The sequence below is a fragment of the Pleurodeles waltl genome, chromosome 6 (assembly GCF_031143425.1).
Source record: "Pleurodeles waltl isolate 20211129_DDA chromosome 6, aPleWal1.hap1.20221129, whole genome shotgun sequence".
NCBI classification, from domain to species: Eukaryota; Metazoa; Chordata; class Amphibia; order Caudata; family Salamandridae; genus Pleurodeles; species Pleurodeles waltl.
In genome coordinates, this window is record NC_090445.1 from 1571614188 (window position 1) to 1571642061 (window position 27874).

At 45.4% G+C, this 27874-nt stretch overlaps 1 protein-coding gene across 2 annotated transcripts in view; it reads right to left on the minus strand.

Annotated features, from left to right (window-relative positions):
- Positions 1-371: 371 nt before the first annotated feature.
- LOC138301144 (cholesterol 7-desaturase nvd-like) overlaps positions 372-27874 on the minus strand; it is a 140535-nt gene continuing 113032 nt past the window's right edge. For both annotated transcript variants that reach the window (XM_069241303.1, XM_069241304.1), the window contains 2 exons: positions 17904-18080; positions 372-3103 (listed from right to left, as the gene is read on the minus strand). In XM_069241303.1, the coding sequence (XP_069097404.1) occupies positions 2942-3103; positions 17904-18080 (339 nt within the window). In that variant the 3' untranslated portion in view covers positions 372-2941. The remainder of the gene's footprint in view (positions 3104-17903; positions 18081-27874) is intronic.

The following is a 27874-nucleotide window of genomic DNA, read 5'->3' on the forward strand; positions in this document are numbered from 1 at the left end:
CACTCACAACATTATATATAGCACTTGTGTGCTTAAGAGCACTGTGGTGTGTGTGTGTGCACGCGTATGTCTATGAAAAAACAGTGATACTGCCATGTGAGAGATATTGTGTGTTTGCCATCAGTAATAAAAAAAACACAACTGTTGGCTTTGCTAAAGTTACTTGTCCATTCTTTTGGGCACCCCCCTAAACAAACGAGCTCTTGTAGTAAACATAGTATTTCCATATTACTCTGATTCTACTGCCTTGACAAGTACAGTAGGACCTGTGAATCGTGGTTGTACCCTCCAGGCAAGCAGAGCATGTCTCACCCCCCATCTAACCATTTCTATGTATACAAGATTTCATGGCAGTATACAGAGGCCAGTACTATGTATTTAATATAGTTTTATTTGTACAATATCAATATCTAAAAATGTACATAATTTCAAAAATATTTAATGGAAAAGTTGTTTAAAACTCCATATGTTGTAACGTTGCAAAAAGACTTCACATGCTGGTCTAACTCAAGTGTTATGCTGAATGTACAGTAAGGCACACAATTAGGTGTACAATAAATAGCCTAGTAAGAATAAAAATAAAGTAACAAGAAAGCAAAGTCAAAAACATTTTCCCTTAACCTGCAACAATTTGGTAAATTTGCCTAAGTTGAACCATTTCACATGATAATATTTAGAAACACTAATTTCAAGGAAGCTAATAAATAGTCTGATTTGATGTTAAAATTGTCCATTCACTAACCAATAAAATTAAATAGGCCATCAAGGCTGATGATTACACATTTTTGTATACATTTGTTTCCTCTCCAATACCCGACAATGTATTTAGAAAGGAGAATGTCAAAAACTGAATCACCGATATAGATTGGCATATGTTGGGCATCATCTTACAGGGGGCATCCTTACTAGGAGGAGGATCAGCAAGGACGCATATTTAAAGCATAACACCGACTATATATAGAAAAATAAATCTGCAGGCAAAACGAGCATTTAAAAATGTACATTACTGGACAATACAATACACATACATTGGTGAATAACAGTTTATGGGTTCATTTTAAATTACATGGCACTTCAACAATGTATTGGGCATTATAATAGACTTAAATGGGTAAAATAAAACCCAATATCTTGCATTCCCCAAGACACACAGCGGTCAATAATTACATTCTTATGAACGGATTCACAATCTTTACATCAGTAACAGGTATTTATTTCCAGCTATAACGAGCTCTATCTACGGTAGGAGTAACAGCTAAAATAGAGAAGCACCAGACCATACGTTCTGATAGGCAACGATATGGTTAATTAGAATTAGTAAACCAGGTGGCACCAAACCAATATATTAAGGGAAAACGAGGAATTGATATCAATGCTAAAACCTTGCTATCTCTTGAGAGAACATCTGAAAAAGTAGGCACTGCCATTTTTGGAAGAACAAAAACATAAACGTATGTACTTAAGGTAGGTAAAGCTGAGATTTGCATCTGGCAAAGAGCTTATGTAGTTGGTGCCAAGGTAGGGATAGCTTTACAGCTAGAGATATTAAGTAGGAAGTAATTTCCCATGCTCCTTAAATGATGAACACCTGTGTTGCTTTTGACTGAGTTCTTTAAATCGGCAGTTCCATTTCTTAGGTCAAGGGGCACGTAAATCTAAATCAACCAATAGCAACAGAAATTCACATTTAGTAACTTGTTTTTCCCAATGCCAAGAGGGAAAAGCCAAACACGCCTCTACATTCCATTGCCCTTTGTCAACATCCCACTTGATAATACAGAGCAAGTCTGGAGCTTAAAGACAAACATGTAAACCCACGAGTTCTGACGTCCAGAAATAAGACGAAAAAACTGATGCTGAAATAGCGATTGTGTGAAACACAAATACATAATGCACTTACTTGCAACACAAAGATATATGTCGTCAAAGCAAGGGCACAGAGAAGTAATCCTCCAAGGAAACTGTGAATGTAAAAGCCTGAACTGCTACAGGAGTAGTAGCGCTGTCTTAGTTTGGAGATATTTTGTGTCTTGATGGCCCAGATCAGTCAACACAATATGTTTTCCAGAATACTGAAGCCAACCAAAAGAGAACAGGCAACTCAAAAAGGAAATTGAAAAAAGGCTACGCGGGGACATCAGGTGACAACCTCTCACATTCTTCATAGTTACTTTATGATCTACATTACTACATAGCAACGACACTGATCCATAGTGCATCAAATTGAGCTCCCATCTGATAGTAATTAGGGCACTAATCACAGGAGAAAAGCATCAACAAAAAAGATTCCTAGAAATGGATCGATGGAGCCCGATGTCCCTGGTCATGTAAGATCACTTACACTAGCAATCATTCTAGGAGATTCTTCAGTGACCAAACTGGACTTAAACAGAAAAGGTATCCATTACGCTCTCAAGTGCAATAAAAATATTGTAATACATCTTTAAGAAGAAAAATGTATGCACGCAGTTTGGTACTATATTTACTGTATGCAGCACCACACACACACACATCTAGCAGATTTCCCCCCATCCGATGTGTTCGGTTGAAGTGAAATACATATTAAATGATTCATAAAACATACGTAATTCTCAGTAGGCTATAAAATGGCTCACTATTAAACAGGTTGGTGTTTAGTGTTTTAACCTCGTGCTGTAAATATAGTTAAGACTATGTTTAACGCTAAAGGGCCTTGGAAACAAATCAAAGCCTCTTTTGTACATAAACAGCTTTGAGGACGGATGTTCTCGGTAAACACCAGGACGTTCAATGTTTGTGTAGAAAGCAGTTTGTTGCTGCCAAAGTTGTCAATCTGTCGACTTTTCGCTCTGAGGACCAAGAACCCCATCTGTGAGAATAACCATACTTAGTTCTCCGGAAGAAGCAGTCCAGTCACGCACTTTGGCTTTTAATTTTTGAAGAAAAGTACTTCCATATTCCTTCACCACTCCATCCCTTCATGCTGAAAGTAAAGTTTTGGACTATTCTCGCTATAAAATTGAGAAAACCAGCGCCTGTGTCTCTGGATAGCAGAATCTTCTTTTACCAACAAAGGTTTTGAGACATACTTCTTATTATTCCAAATCATTACATCACGTTCAAACTGCAAGAAAGAGAAAAAAAGTTCAATTCATGTACAAATTTGAGAACATCTGCATTAACTTTGGTCTCAATTTTCACTTTTTATTTCTCAATTTTCTAGCGACCATAAGCATGTTTGACTGCAGTACGCTTTTAACAATGGCAGGCCAGAACGAGAAAAAAAAAATACTTTAATGCCCTAAACATCAACATGCAAGTAGATTAATCATGGAGTATTCTAAAGGTGCTGTCTTCTAGAAAATACAAATAAACTTCGAATTATTTTCTTTCGATAGCGTATAACATTTTAGTTTGTAGGGGCGCTGGAAAATCTGATTCCCTGTTTAAAGCGATGAAGCAATTTGCCTTTTAGAAAGGTTAGATTTGTTTTTATAGGTTTTAACTGAAAATTGGAAAAACCTAACTATATATCAGTTAGTGACAATAGTGCATTTGATAATGTCAGTTACACTCATTTTCTCTTGACCACTGCATTCATGTGTATGAACCATTCTGCCTCTTGAAATACCGATGAATCCACTGGCGTTAGTTATTTTTCTAGATCGATTTCTTCTTGAATGGCTTCCCTTGCCTGGTCCATCTACGTCTGAAAGGCATATAAGAGGGATGAATCTCCTAGACACATCCTGTAAAACTGCCCTGCACTATAGACCTCCTTAACCCCTCCCCCCCCCACCATAATCAATGGAAAGAGGCGGTGTAATGCAGATTAGTAATGTAATTTAGACAACCCCCCACTTCCCTTCATGTATCAATTGTGGATCTACACAAGATGTAACCAGACCATCAACCTGAAAAAGACAAGAAAGATAAATAATGAGCAGATGCAGACACCATGCAGCAGAGGCTAACAAGGTACATCAGACTCAAAACGGAGAAGCACCATACAAAGACTACCCATTACCAGCTCAGCCCGACCAGTGATGAAAGGAGAACCCTAAACCAGTGGTTCCCAACCTGTGGTCCGCGGACCCCAAGGGGTCCGTGACACATTTCCAGGGGGTCTGCAGGCCTGGGTTTGGGCCTCTGTTAGGAATTCGTGTGTGCTTTTATATTTAAGACTTAATTTGTGTAACAGTTTTAAAAGCACGGCACAGTTCCCTGTACAACCGTCAGCTTTCAGGCAATAATAAAAGCATCAAGATAACTGATGATTAATGTATCTGCTGGAGAGAGATAGTTTTGTATAGTAGCATTTTTGACTCATCTAAGGTAGCACAGATGGTTAATATGGTAGCTGCAATGAAGTGTATAATGCAAAGAACAGTATTTGATATGCATATTGCAGTGGGCTACTGCTTTTGTCACAGATTCTTTGGTTACTGTGCAGCTCATAAGTTAGAACTCTAATTTAGCACAGTGCTATGAACTGTCAAAGAGCTGCATGCAAACTGCATGGCAGAAATTGGAAAGACCAGCCCCCCCCCCCCCCCCCTCAACCCCCCCAGCCCCACCCCCTGCCCCCCAGCCCCCCCCAGCCCCCAGATCTTATGTATCTAAAAAATCAAAACAGAAATTGCTTAAATAATTATATCTTTAGTAATTTGAGTATTTGTTTTGTGCGTACTTATTGGTGTATTTTTTGTGAATTACTGTTTTAATGTGTGAAATTTTCAATTATACAAATTGCTTGGGGGTCCCCGGCTTCCAGTAGTGTTTCAGTGGGGGTCCTCAGAAATTAAAAGGTTAGGAACCACTGCCCCCAACGTTAGTTCAAAGAAGTTCAATTGATGAATCCAAGGTATCTAGGAACACCAGCTTTAAACTAATACATTTTTACATAATGCACGGAGCATACCTTACACCTGGATGTATGAATACATTTTTTCATGCGGCAGACCCAAAATGTCCACATCCTGGGGAAGTAGAGGCTGAGTTCTTTCATATGAGGCGGTCCTGCCTGGACCGGTTTACTTTTTGGACAGACGTCATAAGGACGCTTAAAGACATTGTAGACAAAGCAGCCCCCCACCCCCGCTTGAACCTGGCTATTACTTATTGAGCAACTTTCTTCACAGAATGAAAACGAAAATCACTAGTAGGTTCCAAGACCTAGGGCTCATACTAGTGCAGAGGAAAATCACTAGGAACTGGAAAATCAGTGGGAGGGCCCAGACCAACATGGAAGTGTGAATTTGAAAGATGGACAGACTATGAGGGAGGAGTGCTTTTTCGCAAGGCCTGCATGGCCAAGGTTTCCTTGAAATGGCTAGAGCATTGGTATAGCTAGTAGAAGAACTCAAACATCTGGAAACCCCCTGTTAGAAGTGGGGTTTCTGGTTGGCTAGGGTATGCACCTCAGCCAGGCAGAACTTACCCACTCTAGTCAGGGCAAGGGAGTTACACGTCCAAGATAACCCCTGCTCACCCCCCTGGAAGCTTGGCACGAGCAGTCAGGCTTAACCCGGAGGCAATGTGTAAAGCGTTTGCACAACACACACAACATATGTGACGCAGTATCCCCACCACAAAGGAAACACAACACCAGATTATATGAAAATATACTGTATTGTACACAACGCAATTATCAGACCAAACATCACATATTAGTACTATCCTGCTACCTTACCAGTTGTCAAAACGTTACACATTAGTTACTCTGCAGACTAGCAGTAGTCACACATAACACACAGGTTACTCAGTATTCTGCAACATAAGCAGTAGTCAGGAAACACGTTATCACATTAGAACACTTGTCATAAGAATATCATAAAACGCCCATAGTAGGAACATTAGAAAACCTATGGCAAGTTAGGGAAACATTAGCAAGTCATATCCATAAAAGGAACATTTGCACACATGTATAAAAACATCATAGAACAGGTAGCAATATATAATGCAATAAAGTCTCTAGTAAGAACTTGTGGTATATATATTGTCACTTAGAAGTACCTGACTTGATGAAGGCACCTCCAGTGCCTATTGAATGAAAAGAAATGGGGCCCCCTGCGCTCCTCTGCGCAAAGCGGGGGCCTCCTGGCAATTCTGGGTGAGAGGGGGGGTGGCATACCCCCTCTGTACTCTTAACGGGCCCCTCTTGGGGCCCACGATCCCTCGGGCCCCACCGACCTCCACCGGCCCTACTGAGGCAGGGGAGGGGGGGTCACCATCCAGGGAGAATGCCAAAAGGAGGGGGGTGCCATGCACCCCCTCAGTGTCAGGGGCGGGTCCCTCCTGGGCCACGCGACCGTTGTAGGCCCCCTGGGCCTTAACTGGCCCTCCACGATGGGGGGGGGGGGGGGGGACCCAAAGAAATCAATACTGGCCCACACAGGGCCAAGCCAGGGACTGGCGTCGCAGGGGGCCTCCGGCGAGGCTTCCGCCCTACTCGCGATCACCAAAGAGCAGGACGGCCTCGTTGGGGCCGGAGGGAACCTCCGATGAGGTTTCCTTCCCTCCGCCTGGCCTTCAATTGAATGCGGAGGCAGGCACCAAAGTCGGTGCCTGCCAGTGCCCCGGGGGCGCTCCACGGAGCGTGCTTCTCCCCGGGGGCACGCCAGGTGCACTCGTGCTCCACATTTGTTTTTAGATGCCCCAGGGGCACGGGGAGGGGTGCGCCAGCTCCTCCCTACTCGGCAACAGTCCCCAGAGGCTAAAATGTAGAACGATCCAACGCGCTTCAGGATTGCACGGGACCCGGCTGCGGCGGTGATTTGTAGCGTTGGGGAAAGCGCTCCCAAAGCGCTAAGTAAATAACTTCACAGCACTCCAAGCGCTACCCCATTCAAGGGAAGCGTTTGAAAACAGGTGGTTGCAGGGGTCAGGGGCACAGCACCCTGCCCCTGGGGGACTAAGTCAAAAGAAAAGGTCCACAGGTGGAGGGCTCAAACAGGCCAGCACAAGGGGCATGCAGTAAGAGAAAAGTCCCCTTCAGTGACCAAGCAGGTCACAGGTCAGCACAGCAGCAGCAGTCCATGGCAGTTCCTGGTGAGTCCTTTCAGCCTTTGGTGTCCAGTTCCAAGATGATTCCAAGAGTCTCCAAATTGTGGGGAAAATTCCCCTGTACTTATAGTCAGTTTTTACAGTGTTTCACAATGATAGGGAGAGGAGGTTCCAGCCAGTTACAACTGGTTCTGGGAGTGCCCCCTCTCTCCTTTCAGCACAGGCTCCAAACATCAGTGGGGGGTTAACGACCCCATTGTGTGAGGCCAGGGCACAGCCTTTACAAATGTAGGTGTGCCCCGCCTCTCCCTTCTCTCAGCCCAGGAAGAATATTCAGTATGCAGATGCACCTCTGTGACACCTCCACCCTCCCTGTGTACAGGCTGTCTGAAAAGTATGCACAAAGCCCCAACTGTCACTCTGCCCAGACGTGGATTGGAGTCAAGCTGCAAAACACCAGAGTCATAAGTACAGATAAATGCGCACTTTCTAGAAGTGGCATTTCTGTGATAGTAATAAAAAATACGCCCACACCAGTAAGCAGTATTTATTATCACCATCACAACCATACCAAACACGCCTACGCTACCCCTCATAAATCAGACAATACCCTTTACACATAAGGCATGGCATTTCTAATGCAATCCTATGAGAAGGCAGCACTCACAGCAGTGAGACACCAAGTTAGGCTGTTTGTCACTACCAGGTCAGGCCATGCAATATGGCACATGTCCTGCCTTTCTACATACATGGCACCCTGCCCATAGGGCTAGCTAGGGCGTACCTTAGGGGTAACTTACATGTAGTAAAAGGGGAGTTCTCTGCCTGGCAAGTAAGTTTAGATGCCAGGTCGCTGTGGCAGAAAACTGCGTACACAGGCCCTGCGCTAGCAGGCCTGCGACAGGTTTTGAAAGTCTACTTCAGTGGGTGGCGCAAGCAGCGCTGCAGGCCCACTAGTAGTATTTAATTTACAGGCCCTGGGTATAGAGATACCACTGTACAAGGGACTTATAGGTAAATTAAATATGCCAATTAGGTATAAGTGAATCATACCAACTTTAGATGGGAGAGCACCTGCACTTTAGCACTGGTCAGCAGTGATAAAGTGCTCAGAGTCCTAGAGCCAACAGCGAGAGGTCAGAAAAACCAGGAGGAAGGAGGCAAAAAGACTGGGGATGACCCTGCGTAAGGCAAAAAGTCCAACACCCCCCCTTGCCGATTCCCTATCCAATACTTCTTAATCACATAGAACTGAGGGAAGGCTCCTTTCAGGACAGAGACGATGAGAACCTGATGATCAAACAACCCTGCAATGGCACTGAGGGAAGAATTGCACAGTAACAGGCAGACGTTCACCCAATCCTAGAAAACTATGACACACTTGGTGCGCAATAGGGGGTGGTTAGCACGATCAGCATTGCTATGAGGGCACCCAAGGCTGGCATTCGTAGACTGGCCAACATGCAGGCAGCACAATGAGAAGCAACTGTCCCAACCGCACCATGGGTTGTTCCCCTGAAGTGGAGGCCCCAGTGGTCATTATGCAGTAAGGAAATCTATCTCCCTGTGCCCCTCCTTTCCAATTTGGACATTTTCAGGAGGCCACAACGTGGGACCAGATAAGTGGCAGACCATGTGGTGCAGCACTGTGGGTCTTTTAGACCCTTTAGGTCCCCAGAACAATGGCAGGCCCTGAGCTCACAAACACTGCTGCTGTGTGACAAAGACTTTTGGCCTAATAAAAAATAAACTGTGTTGGGACATAACCTCTCTGGATGCCTCAATCGTCCCCAAGCCCACTGGCATGTGTGTGATTGTTGGGGGGAGTGGTGGTGGTGGGGTAGGAGTTGTCACTGCCCGGTAAAGAGATTGCTGCTATTGGTCTGCACTCTGACTTGCAGAGACTTCCTTTTCTCTGGCTCAACCTGGGAGCTTGGGAGGGCAGCCAGGACTGCACATGCTGCATCAGGTAGTTAGAGAAGGCAAGCGGGTCCAGCCACTGCAAACCTGGACAACACAAAAATCACTGGGCTTAACATAATGGCTTTGGCAATGATGGACTGAGCGACCCCCTTCCCCCACCACCTTTCCCCCAAACTGTCGCCCTCCATCTCCCATCCGACTTCCGGTGGCCTGCCTTAGGATAGAGCACCTTGTGCCACAGGTGCTCATGTTGCCTCCCTTGGGTCCACTCCCTCCTCAAACTGTAGTTAGTAAGAGGGACTACTTCCCTAAACCGTTTTACTTCTCCTGCAACCCCCAACAAGGTAATCACAGCCCTTCTTGGACCGACGGTTTGGAGCAACATGGGGAAACAAACGAAAATAGGAACTATGTCGTTGCAGAATACATTTGATGTGGAACCAATGGGCTCTACAGTTACAGAGCCAGGCAACTGCCATGACTATAGAAGTTAAACTGCTAGGATATGACCACAGAAAATGAACAGACAGTGTCACATTCCGAGAAAGCACTTCTTGAATTGAAACCCCAAACCTTGGAACTTCACCAGCAAATGCCTGACCTAACGGAGCAGGGCCGCTTCTTCGACGGCAGGGCACAGGATGCTGAAGGGCATTCTAGAGGCAACAACATACGAGTGGTCGGAGTGCGGCTGGAGCAGAGGGTTATGATATGGTGGATTTCCTAGAAAATTGGATTGGAGTCTTCGCCCTGCCCCATTGTATCATCTTTCTTCTCAATTTAGAGGAGCCAGGGTGTCCCTGGCCCTTATCCCCCTCCGTGCACTTCATCATGGCCAACAATCACAAGGATTCTCCATTACCAAGACCACCATGACATCTGGAGGGCAGATCAGCTTGCACAACACCTTGGAAATGACAATCACTGACTACCTGACTTCCTAGACAACACTCCGGCAGTTCGGAACAAATAGGCAGCTTTTGGAAGTTACAAAAAGAAAGACAATATGCTTCAACCCATCTAGAAAAAGAAACTTAGGGAAATAGGTCTACAATACTCCTCACTGCAAGCCAAACTCAAGATAATGTCAAAACAGAACACCTGCTTCTTCACCAATGCCTGAGACTGGGCTAGAAAAAAATGGGTCTTTTCCCCAGACTGAAGACTGAACTAGATGGGATGATAAGAAGCAAAAAGGAAGCACTGATGACCCAGACAGAAACATGGGTGTCTGGTAACACCATTGCAGAACATGCATTAGAATGTCCGAGTTTTGCACTGATGGAGATCTCCTTCTGGGGTCTGGTCCAGGAAGTTGCAAACTCTTCCACAGAAAGTACAGAGGATTGTGATGATGCCATCCATACCATCAACCCTATTGCAGAGCCTAAAACCACCCTCCTCCCCTTACTAGTTGACTCCCCTGACAGCAGACAAACTTCTATAGGTTCGGTGGGGCGCCGATTTTCAGATACTGAGATTTGGTCACACTGTCAAGGTAAGACCAATAGACCTGGAACACTAAACCGCCCACGACTCTTCCAGTTATCCCTCGAGGGGAGGAGGAGAAACCCTCCCCACTGTATGCGAGTTAAGGACCACTTGCTCGACAGAATGCTGTAGCCCAGTACGTCATTTTACAATGCCACCCATCAAGCATTGTAAGCCCTTCAATAGCTAATGAACTAACTTCCCAGACAGTTTGCTGAACTCTGGACACTCAGTTTCTAGCTGAGGAAGCCTGGCATACATCTGCACTCACAGCTCTAGTCCTCTCTGTGTTCACACCGCAAAGACAGTTCTTTGATTACCCAATGCAATTTGGGCAGTCAGACATTTGCGGTGTGCCCCTTACAGTTTGCTGGTCAGTTTTTACCTTTTCATTCTATCACTCCCTGTACAGTAAGGGTTGGGGACCTAGGCCAACAGTTACTTCACTTGTAGAGATGTGAATTTGTAGGAAGAGGGAGAACACAGAGGGTCCAGTCATGATGCACTTTAACCCAAAGATAAATAAGATCCCCATTGCCCAATCACACAATTTTACAGTTTCAATGCAGAACATTAAGGTAATGGGTAACCCAGCAAAACGTTACATGTTTGTTTGCTGCTTCAACGCAGAGGCATCCAGGTAGCCTTAATATAAGAATCCCACACAACTTCACAGGAAGGGGTGAGGTTCCAGAAACGTTGGTGAGGCCAAATCTTCAACGCTTATTTGTTAGCATATGCCAGGGGTGCCTTAATCTGACTTCAAGCTGTAGTCCCTTTTGTGGCGAATATAGCAATAAAGGACAGAGGGCAGATTTATTCTTCTTTAGGGTAGGCAAGATGGAGACCCATTGCTTGAGCATACCATCTATAAATCACACAGCGCAACAGACCTTTTTAAATCAATTATATACTTACTTGGACACACATCCCTTGGAGACTGGGTGGTGACGTTAATAGCACCCTTGATATGATGCTGAATATCTCACCCCCTGCTCCCAGGGGGTCAAGAATGAAGACTCCAGCGCAGCTTCTCAGACTCTAGACAATGACATGTTTGGACGCTCCAAATCCCTACTCTCCGACTGTAATCATTCTACTTTCTGTGCATGACATAGGTTTGATTGGAAAGAATAGACTGCACTACAACGCTCTGCCTGCAAGTCTTATCCTTAGACTACTTAGGAAAGGACATTTCTGGACACAACCCACTGTTAAAAGACCACGACCTGGGAAAGACACTTTCAAATCAGATACTAGACTATTTCCCCGCCAAGGACTGAACGGTTTACTCATTTGCAATAGAATGGGAAGCTTCAAGGCGATACTCTGTTGTACAAAAGCAGTCAGCTGCAATTCCTCCGCTATAGCGGAACACTGTCGCCACCCCTCCAACCCCCTCTCCCCCTCTCCTGCCAGCAGTTGCAAACCTTTTACAATAAAACTATAATAAATTATGTTTATTATTGTTTCAGTTTCATTGTAAAAGGGGTGGGCCATGGGGCGTAACAGGGACAGAGGGGGAATGCACAGCACTCCCCTCAGTGCCCATGTATGTTTGACCGGCCAAACACACATGCACACTTGGTTGGAGACAGCAGGTAGAGGCTCCCATTTTGCCTCTGAGCGCCAAGGAAGAGCACTCTGGCCAATCCCAACGCTGCTTTCATGCTGCCAGCACCATGAAAGCAGCATTAGGATTGGCTGCAGGGCAGGCTGGGAGCCTGTGCCTGCTGCGAGGACCAAGGAGCAGTGCGGCGGAGGTGGTGAGGAAGGTGCAACACCCCTCTCACCCCAACAACACCACCACCACGAGCTGCAGCTGCAAAGTGGGTGGATAATCTGAAAACCGTGGAAATCAATCTAGTTAACTGGAAGGGGCATACATTCAAACAGAGTGCTAGAGACGCAGCGGTCCAAGAATTTCCATGCACGCTTACTAAAGAGGAAAGAGTCCTTGTTTAGACCTTCAGACCATGCAGCATACACAGCCCACTCCCACTCGGAAGGCAACAATCTAGTCACATCGTAGCCTGGATCCTAAACACAAACTATTCAGACAAAGCACGGACAGCAATGAGGTACTCTTCGGTATTGGGTAATTAAATAGTTGATGGAAAATAGATGGGAAGTTCTCCCAACAGCTCAATGACTAAACTGAATCCTTTTTCAGTTGAAATTTGATACTACCCACACCACTGACATGCCCTTGGAAGACTAAGACAGACATTCAGGGAGAGAGCATATTGCTGGAAGCAGAAGAGGCAGATGGAAGATGTGGTCACTAGTCTTGACAAAGCACCACTGACACTATAAAAAGGTTGAGTATCCACGTGAGAAGACTCCTGGATTCTTCAGCTTGAGATTGTAAGCTTGCAGTAAATGAGCTGGCAGAGGCACTGACATCCATTAAAAGTCAAAGGACACAGGTACCAAATCACCTCCTAGCAAAGTTAAGAGCTTATTTCCAGCCATACTACTGCACATACGTCCAGGCACCAGACTTGGGCAACAGCAAGGACAACCGTGCTTCTACATAAACTAATGGCCTACTGTTTAAAGGGCAGGCCAGAGCCTCACGAAGAGTCTTGGAATGTCAGGAGAGGCTTCCGATTTGGTGGTAAACTGGGATGAATCAATATTCTACCTGGTCCAGCATGGCAACTAAGCTACGAAACGGCAAACCAAGATCACTGTAGTTATGGACAGTTGAAGCATCTAGGGGTGTATGTCACTGCGGATCAGCTGAGGCTTTAGAGACTACTCTGACGTCTGTAATGGTCTCTCTCAGTGAGTAACTCCTTTGGAATTTACTGCTATGTTCTCTGGTGGATATGATGTCCCTTTTGAAGAGAGTCACCCTTCAAAGTCTATTATCCATCTTGCAAATTCCCATTTAAAATAAGTCTGAAGTTTTTTCCAAACCATTTGCAAATACTCCAGAGCATTCCACTGGGCACATACGCTGCCCAGAGTGGCAGATTAAATGTATGTTCCAAACATGGTAAACCAAAGGGCTTGTTATGGCGTATATACAGCTTTACTTGTGGGTGGTTAAATTGCCTGTTCCCAGAGACGGTTCGAGCAAGCAGGATGATCCAGTCAATTGAGTCAACCTGGCTAGCTTGGTAGGGACATACCTGCTCCACATGTTGTATGGCAGGCCAATACCCTCTACTACAACTCCATCACCCCACACCGCACCATGCCTCCCAGTCAGGCCTACTCCTTACTATTTGGTTTTCAATTGCTGATGTGACGGTCTTTGCTCAACAGGCTGAGATTGCAGAGTCAACCTAGAAACTCCACTCTAGTGTAAAAATTGGCTACTTCAGGCAAACATTCTCCATGCTTTTAAGCAATGGGGTGCCATCAGTATATCAAAGTTTGGTGGGGGTGTGTGTGGGATCATGGTTACAGGAAATATTTGAGTTTGGAATAAGAAGTATGAAATACACAAGTCTCAATTCTTTAAGTGTCTTCCATTGAGACATACTCTACAGATGCACAAGCTGAAGTTGGTTGACAGGGGTGTGGAATTAAAAAAAATATCTACCTGTCCATGGGACAGGTTGCTTCTTGAATCTAGTTGTCCTGTAAAAAAACAAATCTACTTGTCCCTTTGGCGCCATGTAGTGCGACAACAAATTATGGCAGCAATCGCATTATGTAAGAGCTCTGGTACTAGCCTCTCTGATTATGCCAGGGCTATTACTATGGTAGGACTTGAACACTAGAAATTTCAAGCCCTGCTACAGCAATTTTCTTATTTTGCTAACTTTCCTCATATCTACCTACTGGGGTTGAAGGAAGCAGTGAGCAATAGTTCCGGGGCTGGAATGCCCCAGTCTGCAAACCTACTAGCTTGCACGTTTTAAGGATTTTTACTAGCTCTCCTTTATTCTTTTCCCATAATGAGAAAGGTTGGAAATGTTCCTGACAATGGCAGAAGTTCTTCCAGGGTTGAGAAAAGTGGTTGGAGGGAAAGCGAACTTGTAAACGCTCAACAGATTTTCACATGAGCATATTTGCTTGTGCTAAAATCCACTTCACAAATACTTTTTAGGAGTACAATTTCATGGTCTACTCTTTGAATTAGTGGCTTTCATGAATTCACAAAAACTAAGTCATAAACCATGGGTGCACTTTTGTGACTTTCTTTTAGAATTGGGCACCTAATTAGGTCTGGTGTTAAAGACACTTTGTTATTATTAAACTTCTATTCCTCCATCTATCGGCTGGCTTTACTGTGAGTGATCGCATTCTGCTCTTCCACAAGGAACATACTAACATACAAAGTAGTTTTGTACAGTGTCAGGAACTACTGTGGCAATCAGCGGTGTAATGAAAGTGGATGCCCCCCCCTGCAAAGAACATGTGCTCAGTGCAGGTGAGGTGCCAAGGGGGTCCCCTGGAGGGGGACTGCAGGGCCTTTGTTATGCCACTGGTGGCAATGTGTGTGTTTTGAGACCCAAAACTTTTTTCTTTTCTTTTTGCCAGTGTTTGTTACAATGGTGAGGGCCTTGCAGCTCCCACAACAATAAAGTTTTATGAATGCCATGTCAATACAAGACATGCATTGATGAAACCAAAAAAACTCAAAAAAAATGTTAGTTTTGCCAGTGCTGTTTTTTTTTCTTGCTTCCCATGATCTTGTTGAAAATGGTTACAATGATTTTCCATTAGGAATATTTTTTGGAAATACTAGCATGCATCAACACATTTTACTAAGTGACTCTTCAAAGTCAAAGAAATAGCACCTTAAGTTTCAGTGGCTAAACGTTTTTTTTCCTAATTGCATTTTTGTCTGAACATTTTGAAAGCAAAGAATCATCACTCTTGTTTACAAACTTCTGTAAACATTTTCATCTAATCAGGGAGCATTCTGGGAGCAATATACTTAGCCTCATATTGTTAGAGTTTTCAAAAGTGTACTTTATTTTTTTTTACTGGAACCACTGTCAGTAGTGCAGTGTGATCTTAACATGTTTATTTACAACGCTCACCCTAATAATGAAGGTTTTCATTAATGAACCATAAATATAAGTTCGAACAGCTTTAACATACGGACACACGTTATCTCAACTGCAGACAGTTTCCTTCTCTGTAAACTGGTAGTCAAAGAGTTTGTGCTGCAGGGGGCTGGCCTACCTGACCCAAGGCCAAAATAATCAGGAAAACTTGTTGCCCTTGACCCCAAACAATATGGCCCGGGCGTTGGGCGCTATCCCTGGTTGATCTCATGCAGTACAGCCCTCTAAGAAAGATTTGGACTCAGCCTGACCGGGAGGATGAAAAATTCAAAGTTTTTTTTTCTTTAGTCTGTAATGTCCCTGATAAATGCAGTACATTTTGGTCAGTTGCCAAAGAGGTAAATTTGGGTCCGTTAGAAGAGATTCACTAGTGTGAGGCAAACACAGCAGCCAGGGAACTTGGCATGCCTGCCAAACCTAACCAGATTTCATTCAAAAACAGTGTACTTAAAGCAAGAACACCTTTGGAAAAAGGACAACATGCCTTACCTTAACTCTACTGGATGCCAGACGTAGATCAGGTAACTTTTTGTGAGATGGGGTTGACGGGTGATTAAAGCCTACTCAAAATCAATTATCTGTACATTACCTGAAGCACCTCTTTTGCCCATTGAATAGTCTCTCAGACTGCTCCAGCTGGAACTCATGAGTGAGGTGGTATTTAAACACAGCACCCATATACTTATTGATCTAGTGTTTCCCCTTACCAAGAGGTGCACTGCTGAGTATGGTACATTGAACTCTGCCTATTCTTTTGTAAATAGATGTGTGCAATGCTGAGGAAATATTTTTATTGGCATCCTGCTGCCCGATAAATGTAGGTCTAGATGATGGAGGGGGTGTGGGGTCATGAATGGATCACTTAATGATTTTCATGATATGATAATCCATGAGGCTTTATTGATGCATCTCATAATGTTGTTACACTTATCAGCCTCTAATGTGGTGTCAGATTAAGTGTTATTGTGAGCCTGTATAATTAAACTAATATGAATAAAAATGTACTTTAAAAAAAAAATCTGCAAAACCTAGAGAACAACCAAGTAAGATTACTTGGGAAGAATTCAGGTCTATTGGAGTGCACTTTTACTTGTAGTTTTGGGTTCCATGGCAGACCAGAAGAAAGCATCTTAGAAGCCAACATATGCCACCCAATCCCTAGTTCCATTGACTCCAGATCCTGAAAGGGAGTGAACATGTACACAATTAGAAAGTGGCTCAAACGTAAAAGTCTAAAATGGTTCTTGTGATCTCAGATTCAGTATGAGGCATAAAACCCTAGGTGCTGTCAGGGTTCAAATCCATACCCTTGCTGAATAAATATGCCCATCTCTGGAGTAATTTTGGAAATGTCAGGACATGTAGCATAGTAAGAGGAAATTCAGGACATGATTTTTCTCTGGTATATTTTTTAATCCACTGATCAAGAGTGATTGAGGATCACTAGGAAAGAAAAAAATAAATGTTTCTTCTGACTGGGGATGCATGCTCATTGATGACTAGGGATGAATTGTATAAATGGATTTTGGAAGGATCATAAATGGAAGGCAGCTGTGAAGACTTCTATTTTGGTTGAAACCCAGACTGTTTTACCGGCAGAAAATAACTTTACTTACCTTTAGATGCTTCAGACACCTTATGAGCTTTCAAAGCTTGCAAAGACTGCAATGGTGAGCACAGCGCTAAGAGATGTTACTGTTAACACGCCACACATACATTTTTCACCCCCTCACCTGTTAAGGTGTGAAAATAATATTGTACTGTCAAGACAAATTCATAACTTTATCCTAGATATCACTGTTTAAGATGTCGTCCATCCAGGTACGTCTGCAAATAAGTCTCTGAGTAGCTCTTCCTGCAAATAAATACCTGAGTAGCTCTTCCTGTGTCTACCAAGGGTTCTGTAACATGAAGCTGTAGAATAGCAACTCTTCGCTTTTAAAGGCCACACTGTAAAATGTTTGCCAGTATTTCGTGAAAAAGTACTTAAACCTTATCTAGGTTGCACCAGGAATGGTAGCAGGAAAGAACTGTGGAACTGTTAAGCTACTTGAGGGAAGGCATTGCATTATGCCTTTTAGATTTGACATTCTCAGGCACTGGCGTTGTCCCTTCTAAAAGGTGACCTAGGAGCTGAACCTTAACCTGCCAGGAGCTGTAGTACCACCTAGAGAGATGGGACAGAAAGACTACCTCATTAACACCACAGTTTTTTCCTTTGAGGCTGGATATAGATTTCATAAGATGGTAGAGGTTGTAGCCTCTGAATAAGGCCTTGTTCTGTCAGAAAGAGGAGCCTGACAATTACGGCAGCTCCTTCTGACCAACGTGGGTCATGAGGCACAAAAACCTATTAAAAAAAACATCAGCGTCTGAAGGTCTAAATGGAGGAATGAAAGCTAAAGCCTGCACAAAACATGTAGAATGGTATGAATCGGTTTCTCGCCAACACATGGTTATGAAGTGGCTTACCTGCATGCATTCCGCCCTCAGAATAAATTTGGGTACAAGTGTTGGCATAGTCTTCTGGTAATAAATACTATGAGAAACTTTCTGCAAAAGAGGTTCCACTGGTGTAACACAATGAAGAATGACACCACCTCCTAAGAAGGCATGTTTGAAGGTCAGAAAAACAATGCCAGGTCCCACCTTCAAAGAAAAGAACAAAAGTGTTTTCCGTCAATACACTGTTGAGTCATTTTAACCTTTACAAACAACGGGTAAAGTGCTTATGATTTACAATAAGTTTTCAAATTCATTGCTAGTCTTTACTCTAGCCCCTCCTTGTTTACCATCCATAAATTTACTTACAAGGTAATGCCTGTAGGAAGTTGGCTCTGTATGTGCTATTTCAAAGTAAGGAATAGCATGCACAGAGTCCAAGGGTTCCCCTTAGAGGTAAAATAGTGGTAAAAATAGATAATACTAATGCTCTATTTTGTGGTAGTGTGGTCGAGCAGTAGGCTTATCCAAGGAGTAGTGTTAAGCATTTGTTGTACATACACATAGACAATAAATGAGGTACACACACTCAGAGACAAATCCAGCCAATAGGTTTTTATATAGAAAAATATCTTTTCTTAGTTTATTTTAAGAACCACAGGTTCAAATTTAACATGTAATATCTTGTTCGAAAGGTATTGCAGGTAAGTACTTTAGGAACTTCAAATCATCAAAATTGCATGTATACTTTTCAAGTTACTGTCAAATAGCTGTTTCAAAAGTGGACACTTAGTGCAATTTTCACAGTTCCTGGGGGAGGTAAGTTTTTGTTAGTTTTACCAGGTAAGTAAGACACTTACAGGGTTCAGTTCTTGGTCCAAGGTAGCCCACCGTTGGGGGTTCAGAGCAACCCCAAAGTCACCACACCAGCAGCTCAGGGCCGGTCAGGTGCAGAGTTCAAAGTGGTGCCCAAAACACATAGGCTAGAATGGAGAGAAGGGGGTGCCCCGGTTCCGGTCTGCTTGCAGGTAAGTACCCGCGTCTTCGGATGGCAGACCAGGGGGGTTTTGTAGGGCACCGGGGGGGACACAAGTCCACACAGAAATTTCACCCTCAGCAGCGCGGGGGCGGCCGGGTGCAGTGTAGGAACAGGCGTCGGGTTCGCAATGTTAGTCTATGAGAGATCTCGGGATCTCTTCAGCGCTGCAGGCAGGCAAGGGGGGGATTCCTCGGGGAAACCTCCACTTGGGCAAGGGAGAGGGACTCCTGGGGGTCACTTCTCCAGTGAAAGTCCGGTCCTTCAGGTCCTGGGGGCTGCGGGTGCAGGGTCTCTCCCAGGCGTCGGGACTTTAGGTTCAAAGAGTCGCGGTCAGGGGAAGCCTCGGGATTCCCTCTGCAGGCGGCGCTGTGGGGGCTCAGGGGGGACAGGTTTTGGTACTCACAGTATCAGAGTAGTCCTGGGGTCCCTCCTGAGGCGTCGGATCTCCACCAGTCGAGTCGGGGTCGCCGGGTGCAGTGTTGCAAGTCTCACGCTTCTTGCGGGGAGCTTGCAGGGTTCTTTAAAGCTGCTGGAAACAAAGTTGCAGCTTTTCGTGGAGCAGGTCCGCTGTCCTCGGGAGTTTCTTGTCTTTTCGAAGCAGGGGCAGTCCTCAGAGGATGTCGAGGTCGCTGGTCCCTTCGGAAGGCGTCGCTGGAGCAGGATCTTTGGAAGGCAGGAGACAGGCCGGTGAGTTTCTGGAGCCAAGGCAGTTGTCGTCTTCTGGTCTTCCGCTGCAGGGGTTTTCAGCTGGGCAGTCCTTCTTCTTGTTGCAGGAATCTAATTTTCTAGGGTTCAGGGTAGCCCTTAAATACTAAATTTAAGGGCGTGTTTAGGTCTGGGGGGTTAGTAGCCAATGGCTACTAGCCCTGAGGGTGGGTACACCCTCTTTGTGCCTCCTCCCAAGGGGAGGGGGTCACAATCCTAACCCTATTGGGGGAATCCTCCATCTGCAAGATGGAGGATTTCTAAAAGTTAGAGTCACCTCAGCTCAGGACACCTTAGGGGCTGTCCTGACTGGCCAGTGACTCCTCCTTGTTATTCTCATTATTTTCTCCGGCCTTGCCGCCAAAAGTGGGGCCTGGCCGGAGGGGGCGGGCAACTCCACTAGCTGGAGTGTCCTGCTGGGTTGGCACAAAGGAGGTGAGCCTTTGAGGCTCACCGCCAGGTGTGACAATTCCTGCCTGGGGGAGGTGTTAGCATCTCCACCCAGTGCAGGCTTTGTTACTGGCCTCAGAGTGACAAAGGCACTCTCCCCATGGGGCCAGCAACATGTCTCGGTTTGTGGCAGGCTGCTAAAACTAGTCAGCCTACACAGATAGTCGGTTAAGTTTCAGGGGGCACCTCTAAGGTGCCCTCTGTGGTGTATTTTACAATAAAATGTACACTGGCATCAGTGTGCATTTATTGTGCTGAGAAGTTTGATACCAAACTCCCCAGTTTTCAGTGTAGCCATTATGGTGCTGTGGAGTTCGTGTTTGACAGACTCCCAGACCATATACTCTTATGGCTACCCTGCACTTACAATGTCTAAGGTTTTGTTTAGACACTGTAGGGGTACCATGCTCATGCACTGGTACCCTCACCTATGGTATAGTGCACCCTGCCTTAGGGCTGTAAGGCCTGCTAGAGGGGTGTCTTACCTATACTGCATAGGCAGTGAGAGGCTGGCATGGCACCCTGAGGGGAGTGCCATGTCGACTTACTCATTTTGTTCTCACTAGCACACACAAGCTGGCAAGCAGGGTGTCTGTGCTGAGTGAGAGGTCTCCAGGGTGGCATAAGACATGCTGCAGCCCTTAGAGACCTTCCTTGGCATCAGGGCCCTTGGTACTAGAAGTACCAGTTACAAGGGACTTATCTGAATGCCAGGGTGTGCCAATTGTGGATACAATGGTACATTTTAGGTGAAGGAACACTGGTGCTGGGGCCTGGTTAGCAGGGTCCCAGCACACTTCTCAGTCAAGTCAGCATCAGTATCAGGCAAAAAGTGGGGGGTAACTGCAACAGGGAGCCATTTCTTTACACAAGCCCCCCCCAGCCCACAGGCCAGGAGACTCAGCCAACGCTGGAAGAGTCTTCCTAGTCTGTCAGGCGAGGAAGAGTAGAGGAAATGGCTGGTTTGTTGCAGGGCCTACTCTGCCTTACATCCTCCTGTTCAGGTCATTCCCTCTGGGGAACTGACCCACTTCCACAGTGATAGGACCTAGTCTGAACTGCCTCTTGTCTGTGCTTTTTATGTCTTCACCCATTCTCTCTATTTTGAGGTCAGAGGTATCCACCTCTGCTAATCTTATCTTAGCCAGGGTCACCCCTAGCTTACCCAAAGAGGTTACCCAGAGCTGGAGTAACCCCACCATGACCAACAGGGTCAGGGGGCCTAACTTGTTATTTGGCATGGGGTCAGACCACCATGCCAAGGATAGTGCAGCCATAAAGGCTAACACCCAGCAGAGGCCACTGACAGCTGTCAGTGCCCAGAACCACACCTTTAGCTCTTCGCCTAAAAGGGAAGGGGCTAAGTTACAGGCTTCTTTGGGTTCAGGTTGCCTGTCTGCTGTATTAGAGTGGGGGGTTACCACATCTTGTAGTAAACACCCTTCTTCCACTCTTTCTTCTGTTAGCTGAGGAGCCACCCACTCAGGTTTAACAGTTGCCTGACTAGCCAGGACTTCTTGTGGGTCAGGTTGGACTTTATCAGGGCCATTTTTGGAGTTCTCCCCTACTGGAGCAGAATCTCCTTGGCTTGCTGTAACCTTGGCTAAAGGTTGTCCACCCTTCCTACTCTGTTTTCTTTTCTTCTTCTTCTGGGGTCTGCTTGCATTTACTGCAGAGGCAGGACTTCCAGAATACTTGGGAGAGGACTGGCACTGGACCAGTTCCTCTCTTGGGCTCTGACTAACCTCTGGGTAGTCATTTCCAAGGAGACAATCAAGGGGGAGGTCTGTACTGACTACTACCCTTCTCCAGTTAAGAGTGCCACCCACTTCTATGGGCACTAAAGCCACAGGCCTCTTAGTGACCCTGTCTAGGCTAACTCTTACCCTGGCAGTCTCACCTGGGATGTACTGGTTTGAGAGCACCAGCCTGTCATGCACAATAGTGTGACTGGCACAAGTGTCTCTCAGGGCAGTGGTTGGGATTCCATTCACCAGTAGGTGGTGGAAGTGTCTACTTCCCTCTGGGATCTCCAACTCACCTGTTGGGCCCTGTTTCCAGTTGAAGGCTATGAAGACCTCCTCATCTGAGGAGTCATCTCCCATGGCTACACTGGTTACCCCTGGAATCTTGTTCTGGGGTTTGTTTTTGGGACAAGAAGTGTCCTTGGTGTGGTGCCCAGACTGTTTACAGTTGTGGCACCATGCCTTAGTGGCATCCCAGTTCTTACCCTGGTACCCACCTTTGTTTTGGGTTGTGTCTTGGGGCCCACCCACCTGTTCTGGTTTTTGGGGGCCTACAGAGGACTCTTTTTCTTTGTTTCTAGTGTCACCCACTTTCTCCTGGGGAGTTTTTGTAACCCCTTTCTTTTGGTCACCCCCAGTGGAAGTTTTGGTTACCCTAGTCTTGACCCAGTGGTCTGCCTTCTTTCCCAATTCTTGGGGAGAAATTGGACCTAGGTCTACCAGATACTGATGCAACTTTTCATTGAAGCAGTTACTTAAAATGTGTTCTTTCATAAACAAATTATAAAGCCCAACATAGTCACACACTTCATTTCCAGTTAACCAACCATCTAGTGTTTTTACTGAGTAGTCTACAAAATCAACCCAGGTCTGGCTCGAGGATTTTTGAGCCCCCCTGAACCTAATTCTATACTCCTCAGTGGAGAATCCAAAGCCCTCAATCAGGGTACCCTTCATGAGGTCATAAGATTCTGCATCTTTTCCAGAGAGTGTGAGGAGTCTATCCCTACACTTTCCAGTGAACATTTCCCAAAGGAGAGCACCCCAGTGAGATCTGTTTACTTTTCTGGTTACACAAGCCCTCTCAAAAGCTGTGAACCATTTGGTGATGTCATCACCATCTTCATATTTTGTTACAATCCCTTTGGGGATTTTTAGGATGTCAGGAGAATCTCTGACCCTATTTAAGTTGCTGCCACCATTGATGGGACCTAGGCCCATCTCTTTTCTTTCCCTTTCTATGGCTAGGAGCTGCTTTTCCAAAGCCAATCTTTTGGCCATCCTGGCTAACTGGATGTCCTCTTCACTGGGGTTATCCTCAGTGATTTCAGAGGTGTTGGTCTCTCCTGTGAGGGAACCAGCATCTCTGACTATTATTTTTGGAGTCAGGGTTTGAGGGACCCTGTTCTCCCTAGATAGGACTGGTAGGGGGGAATTGTCCTCCAAGTCACTATCCTCTTCCTCTGAGTTGCCACCCTCAGAGGGGTTGGCCTTTTCAAACTCTGCCAAAAGCTCCTGGAGCTGTATTTTGGTAGGTTTGGGGCCCATTGTTATTTTCTTTAGTTTACAGAGTGACCTTAGCTCTCTCATCTGTAGATGGAGGTAAGGTGTGGTGTCGAGTTCCACCACATTCACATCTGTGCTAGACATTTTGCTTCTAAAAGTTGGAATACTTTTTAAGAATCTATAACTGGTTCTAGAATCTAATTCAAACTTTTACAAACTTTTAAACTCTAAAAGAAATGCTAAACAGGATCTAACACAAGGCCCTAGCAGGTCTTTTAAGAATTTAGAAAACTTTTCAAATTGCAAAAATCAATTTCTAATGACAATTTTGGAATTTGTCGTGTGATCAGGTATTGGCTGAGTAGTCCAGCAAATGCAAAGTCTTGTACCCCACCGCTGATCCACCAATGTAGGAAGTTGGCTCTGTATGTGCTATTTCAAAGTAAGGAATAGCATGCACAGAGTCCAAGGGTTCCCCTTAGAGGTAAAATAGTGGTAAAAATAGATAATACTAATGCTCTATTTTGTGGTAGTGTGGTCGAGCAGTAGGCTTATCCAAGGAGTAGTGTTAAGCATTTGTTGTACATACACATAGACAATAAATGAGGTACACACACTCAGAGACAAATCCAGCCAATAGGTTTTTATATAGAAAAATATCTTTTCTTAGTTTATTTTAAGAACCACAGGTTCAAATTTAACATGTAATATCTTGTTCGAAAGGTATTGCAGGTAAGTACTTTAGGAACTTCAAATCATCAAAATTGCATGTATACTTTTCAAGTTACTGTCAAATAGCTGTTTCAAAAGTGGACACTTAGTGCAATTTTCACAGTTCCTGGGGGAGGTAAGTTTTTGTTAGTTTTACCAGGTAAGTAAGACACTTACAGGGTTCAGTTCTTGGTCCAAGGTAGCCCACCGTTGGGGGTTCAGAGCAACCCCAAAGTCACCACACCAGCAGCTCAGGGCCGGTCAGGTGCAGAGTTCAAAGTGGTGCCCAAAACACATAGGCTAGAATGGAGAGAAGGGGGTGCCCCGGTTCCGGTCTGCTTGCAGGTAAGTACCCGCGTCTTCGGATGGCAGACCAGGGGGGTTTTGTAGGGCACCGGGGGGGACACAAGTCCACACAGAAATTTCACCCTCAGCAGCGCGGGGGCGGCCGGGTGCAGTGTAGGAACAGGCGTCGGGTTCGCAATGTTAGTCTATGAGAGATCTCGGGATCTCTTCAGCGCTGCAGGCAGGCAAGGGGGGGATTCCTCGGGGAAACCTCCACTTGGGCAAGGGAGAGGGACTCCTGGGGGTCACTTCTCCAGTGAAAGTCCGGTCCTTCAGGTCCTGGGGGCTGCGGGTGCAGGGTCTCTCCCAGGCGTCGGGACTTTAGGTTCAAAGAGTCGCGGTCAGGGGAAGCCTCGGGATTCCCTCTGCAGGCGGCGCTGTGGGGGCTCAGGGGGGACAGGTTTTGGTACTCACAGTATCAGAGTAGTCCTGGGGTCCCTCCTGAGGCGTCGGATCTCCACCAGTCGAGTCGGGGTCGCCGGGTGCAGTGTTGCAAGTCTCACGCTTCTTGCGGGGAGCTTGCAGGGTTCTTTAAAGCTGCTGGAAACAAAGTTGCAGCTTTTCGTGGAGCAGGTCCGCTGTCCTCGGGAGTTTCTTGTCTTTTCGAAGCAGGGGCAGTCCTCAGAGGATGTCGAGGTCGCTGGTCCCTTCGGAAGGCGTCGCTGGAGCAGGATCTTTGGAAGGCAGGAGACAGGCCGGTGAGTTTCTGGAGCCAAGGCAGTTGTCGTCTTCTGGTCTTCCGCTGCAGGGGTTTTCAGCTGGGCAGTCCTTCTTCTTGTTGCAGGAATCTAATTTTCTAGGGTTCAGGGTAGCCCTTAAATACTAAATTTAAGGGCGTGTTTAGGTCTGGGGGGTTAGTAGCCAATGGCTACTAGCCCTGAGGGTGGGTACACCCTCTTTGTGCCTCCTCCCAAGGGGAGGGGGTCACAATCCTAACCCTATTGGGGGAATCCTCCATCTGCAAGATGGAGGATTTCTAAAAGTTAGAGTCACCTCAGCTCAGGACACCTTAGGGGCTGTCCTGACTGGCCAGTGACTCCTCCTTGTTATTCTCATTATTTTCTCCGGCCTTGCCGCCAAAAGTGGGGCCTGGCCGGAGGGGGCGGGCAACTCCACTAGCTGGAGTGTCCTGCTGGGTTGGCACAAAGGAGGTGAGCCTTTGAGGCTCACCGCCAGGTGTGACAATTCCTGCCTGGGGGAGGTGTTAGCATCTCCACCCAGTGCAGGCTTTGTTACTGGCCTCAGAGTGACAAAGGCACTCTCCCCATGGGGCCAGCAACATGTCTCGGTTTGTGGCAGGCTGCTAAAACTAGTCAGCCTACACAGATAGTCGGTTAAGTTTCAGGGGGCACCTCTAAGGTGCCCTCTGTGGTGTATTTTACAATAAAATGTACACTGGCATCAGTGTGCATTTATTGTGCTGAGAAGTTTGATACCAAACTCCCCAGTTTTCAGTGTAGCCATTATGGTGCTGTGGAGTTCGTGTTTGACAGACTCCCAGACCATATACTCTTATGGCTACCCTGCACTTACAATGTCTAAGGTTTTGTTTAGACACTGTAGGGGTACCATGCTCATGCACTGGTACCCTCACCTATGGTATAGTGCACCCTGCCTTAGGGCTGTAAGGCCTGCTAGAGGGGTGTCTTACCTATACTGCATAGGCAGTGAGAGGCTGGCATGGCACCCTGAGGGGAGTGCCATGTCGACTTACTCATTTTGTTCTCACTAGCACACACAAGCTGGCAAGCAGGGTGTCTGTGCTGAGTGAGAGGTCTCCAGGGTGGCATAAGACATGCTGCAGCCCTTAGAGACCTTCCTTGGCATCAGGGCCCTTGGTACTAGAAGTACCAGTTACAAGGGACTTATCTGAATGCCAGGGTGTGCCAATTGTGGATACAATGGTACATTTTAGGTGAAGGAACACTGGTGCTGGGGCCTGGTTAGCAGGGTCCCAGCACACTTCTCAGTCAAGTCAGCATCAGTATCAGGCAAAAAGTGGGGGGTAACTGCAACAGGGAGCCATTTCTTTACAATGCCCAAACATGCAATCCAGGGTAAAACTAATATTTGAGAGGTCTTTATTTAGGTATCAACATGATTCCACTCTTACACATCATGTTATGATTTTAAAATGCAATTCAATCTTTTGGGGTTGCTGTTTTCCTTCAGTATTGTATCTCCATATCATTGTGACATTTATCTGATATGTAATATGTCTGGTTTGAGTCTTGGTACTCTAGTGAGATACCCACAGAACCAATGAAACAAATCCAAGAGTTTCTTACAGTTTGGGAGAAACACTTTTATAGAACACCTGCTGGCTTCCTGCCTTAAAAAGGCCAATTTTACAAACATGCTTTAATCTTTCGCATCTAAATTCAGTCTCTAAATTAAGTCACCAGAATTCGGTCTTCCTGATTTTTCAGAAAAATCTTTCCTCTTAAGATTCAGATCCACTGGTTGAAAACATTTCCACATTTGCATTCTATACTAATTTTTATTTGTTTTGCGTTTTGGGTAACTACTGCGAGACTCTTATTTGAAACAACCAGATAAAGGGAAACTGAGAAAATACTAGTCTCTCCTCCGGTAACGCTTCCTTCTTATGTACAAGTCATTTTAGAGCTAGAAAGGGAGTCAAGTATTTGCCAAAGTTTACAAACCTGGAAGCTGTTATAAGATACCTTGTTACATATACAGAAACTCAATGCTGGAGTGGAAATGATAGCAGAAGGTTGGGTCACAAACTTGGAGGTAGTGGACTACTAAAGAGAGTATAGGCTACAGGATGCAATAGTGGTAGTGGTACTTCTCTGCACAACTTAAACTCGTCATACTGTTGTCATTAATGTTTTAAGTCTTCAAAAGCGCCCATTATTCAGGAGCATAGGAGTGCTGTAAATCTGAATAAGCTCACAAGTAAGAGAATAATCATTATGTATTAATATTAAACAAGGCTGTGCTATGCTTAGTGTTCCACATATTAGGGAGAAATAACCTTCTAGACGAGTCTTTAATTGCCCACAGAAAGACAGAAGTTTTTTTTTTCCATTAGAAGAGAGCTGCGTTATGTGGTGGCTTCATTGACAGGATTGGTGGTGTGCATAGGATATTCTAAAAATGGGGCGTGCCACTGGAAATTCTGTGAGGTGTAAAGGTGTATTAAGATGTAGAGCCTTGTGTGTGAGACAACCCTGTTGGAACACTGAACGTGCCTAATAGGAAGGTAGGTGTAAAGCAGTTATTGAGGTATATGGTGATACTTTTTTTTTTTTTTTTTTTTTTAGACTGGTCTTGAGGTGGCGCAGATGGTGGACTCAGTGTGGATTGTGGTAAACAGCCAGAGTTGTCGCTCCAAAGTTTTGAACTGATGTCAAAAAAGGTTTAATTTTCTTTAGAGCCTATAGACAGACGTGTGCTGCTTCTGTGATTATTCGTGCGCGGTATCATGAATTAGGGCATCTAAATTATAGCACTCAGTGAGAACCTGTGGAGAA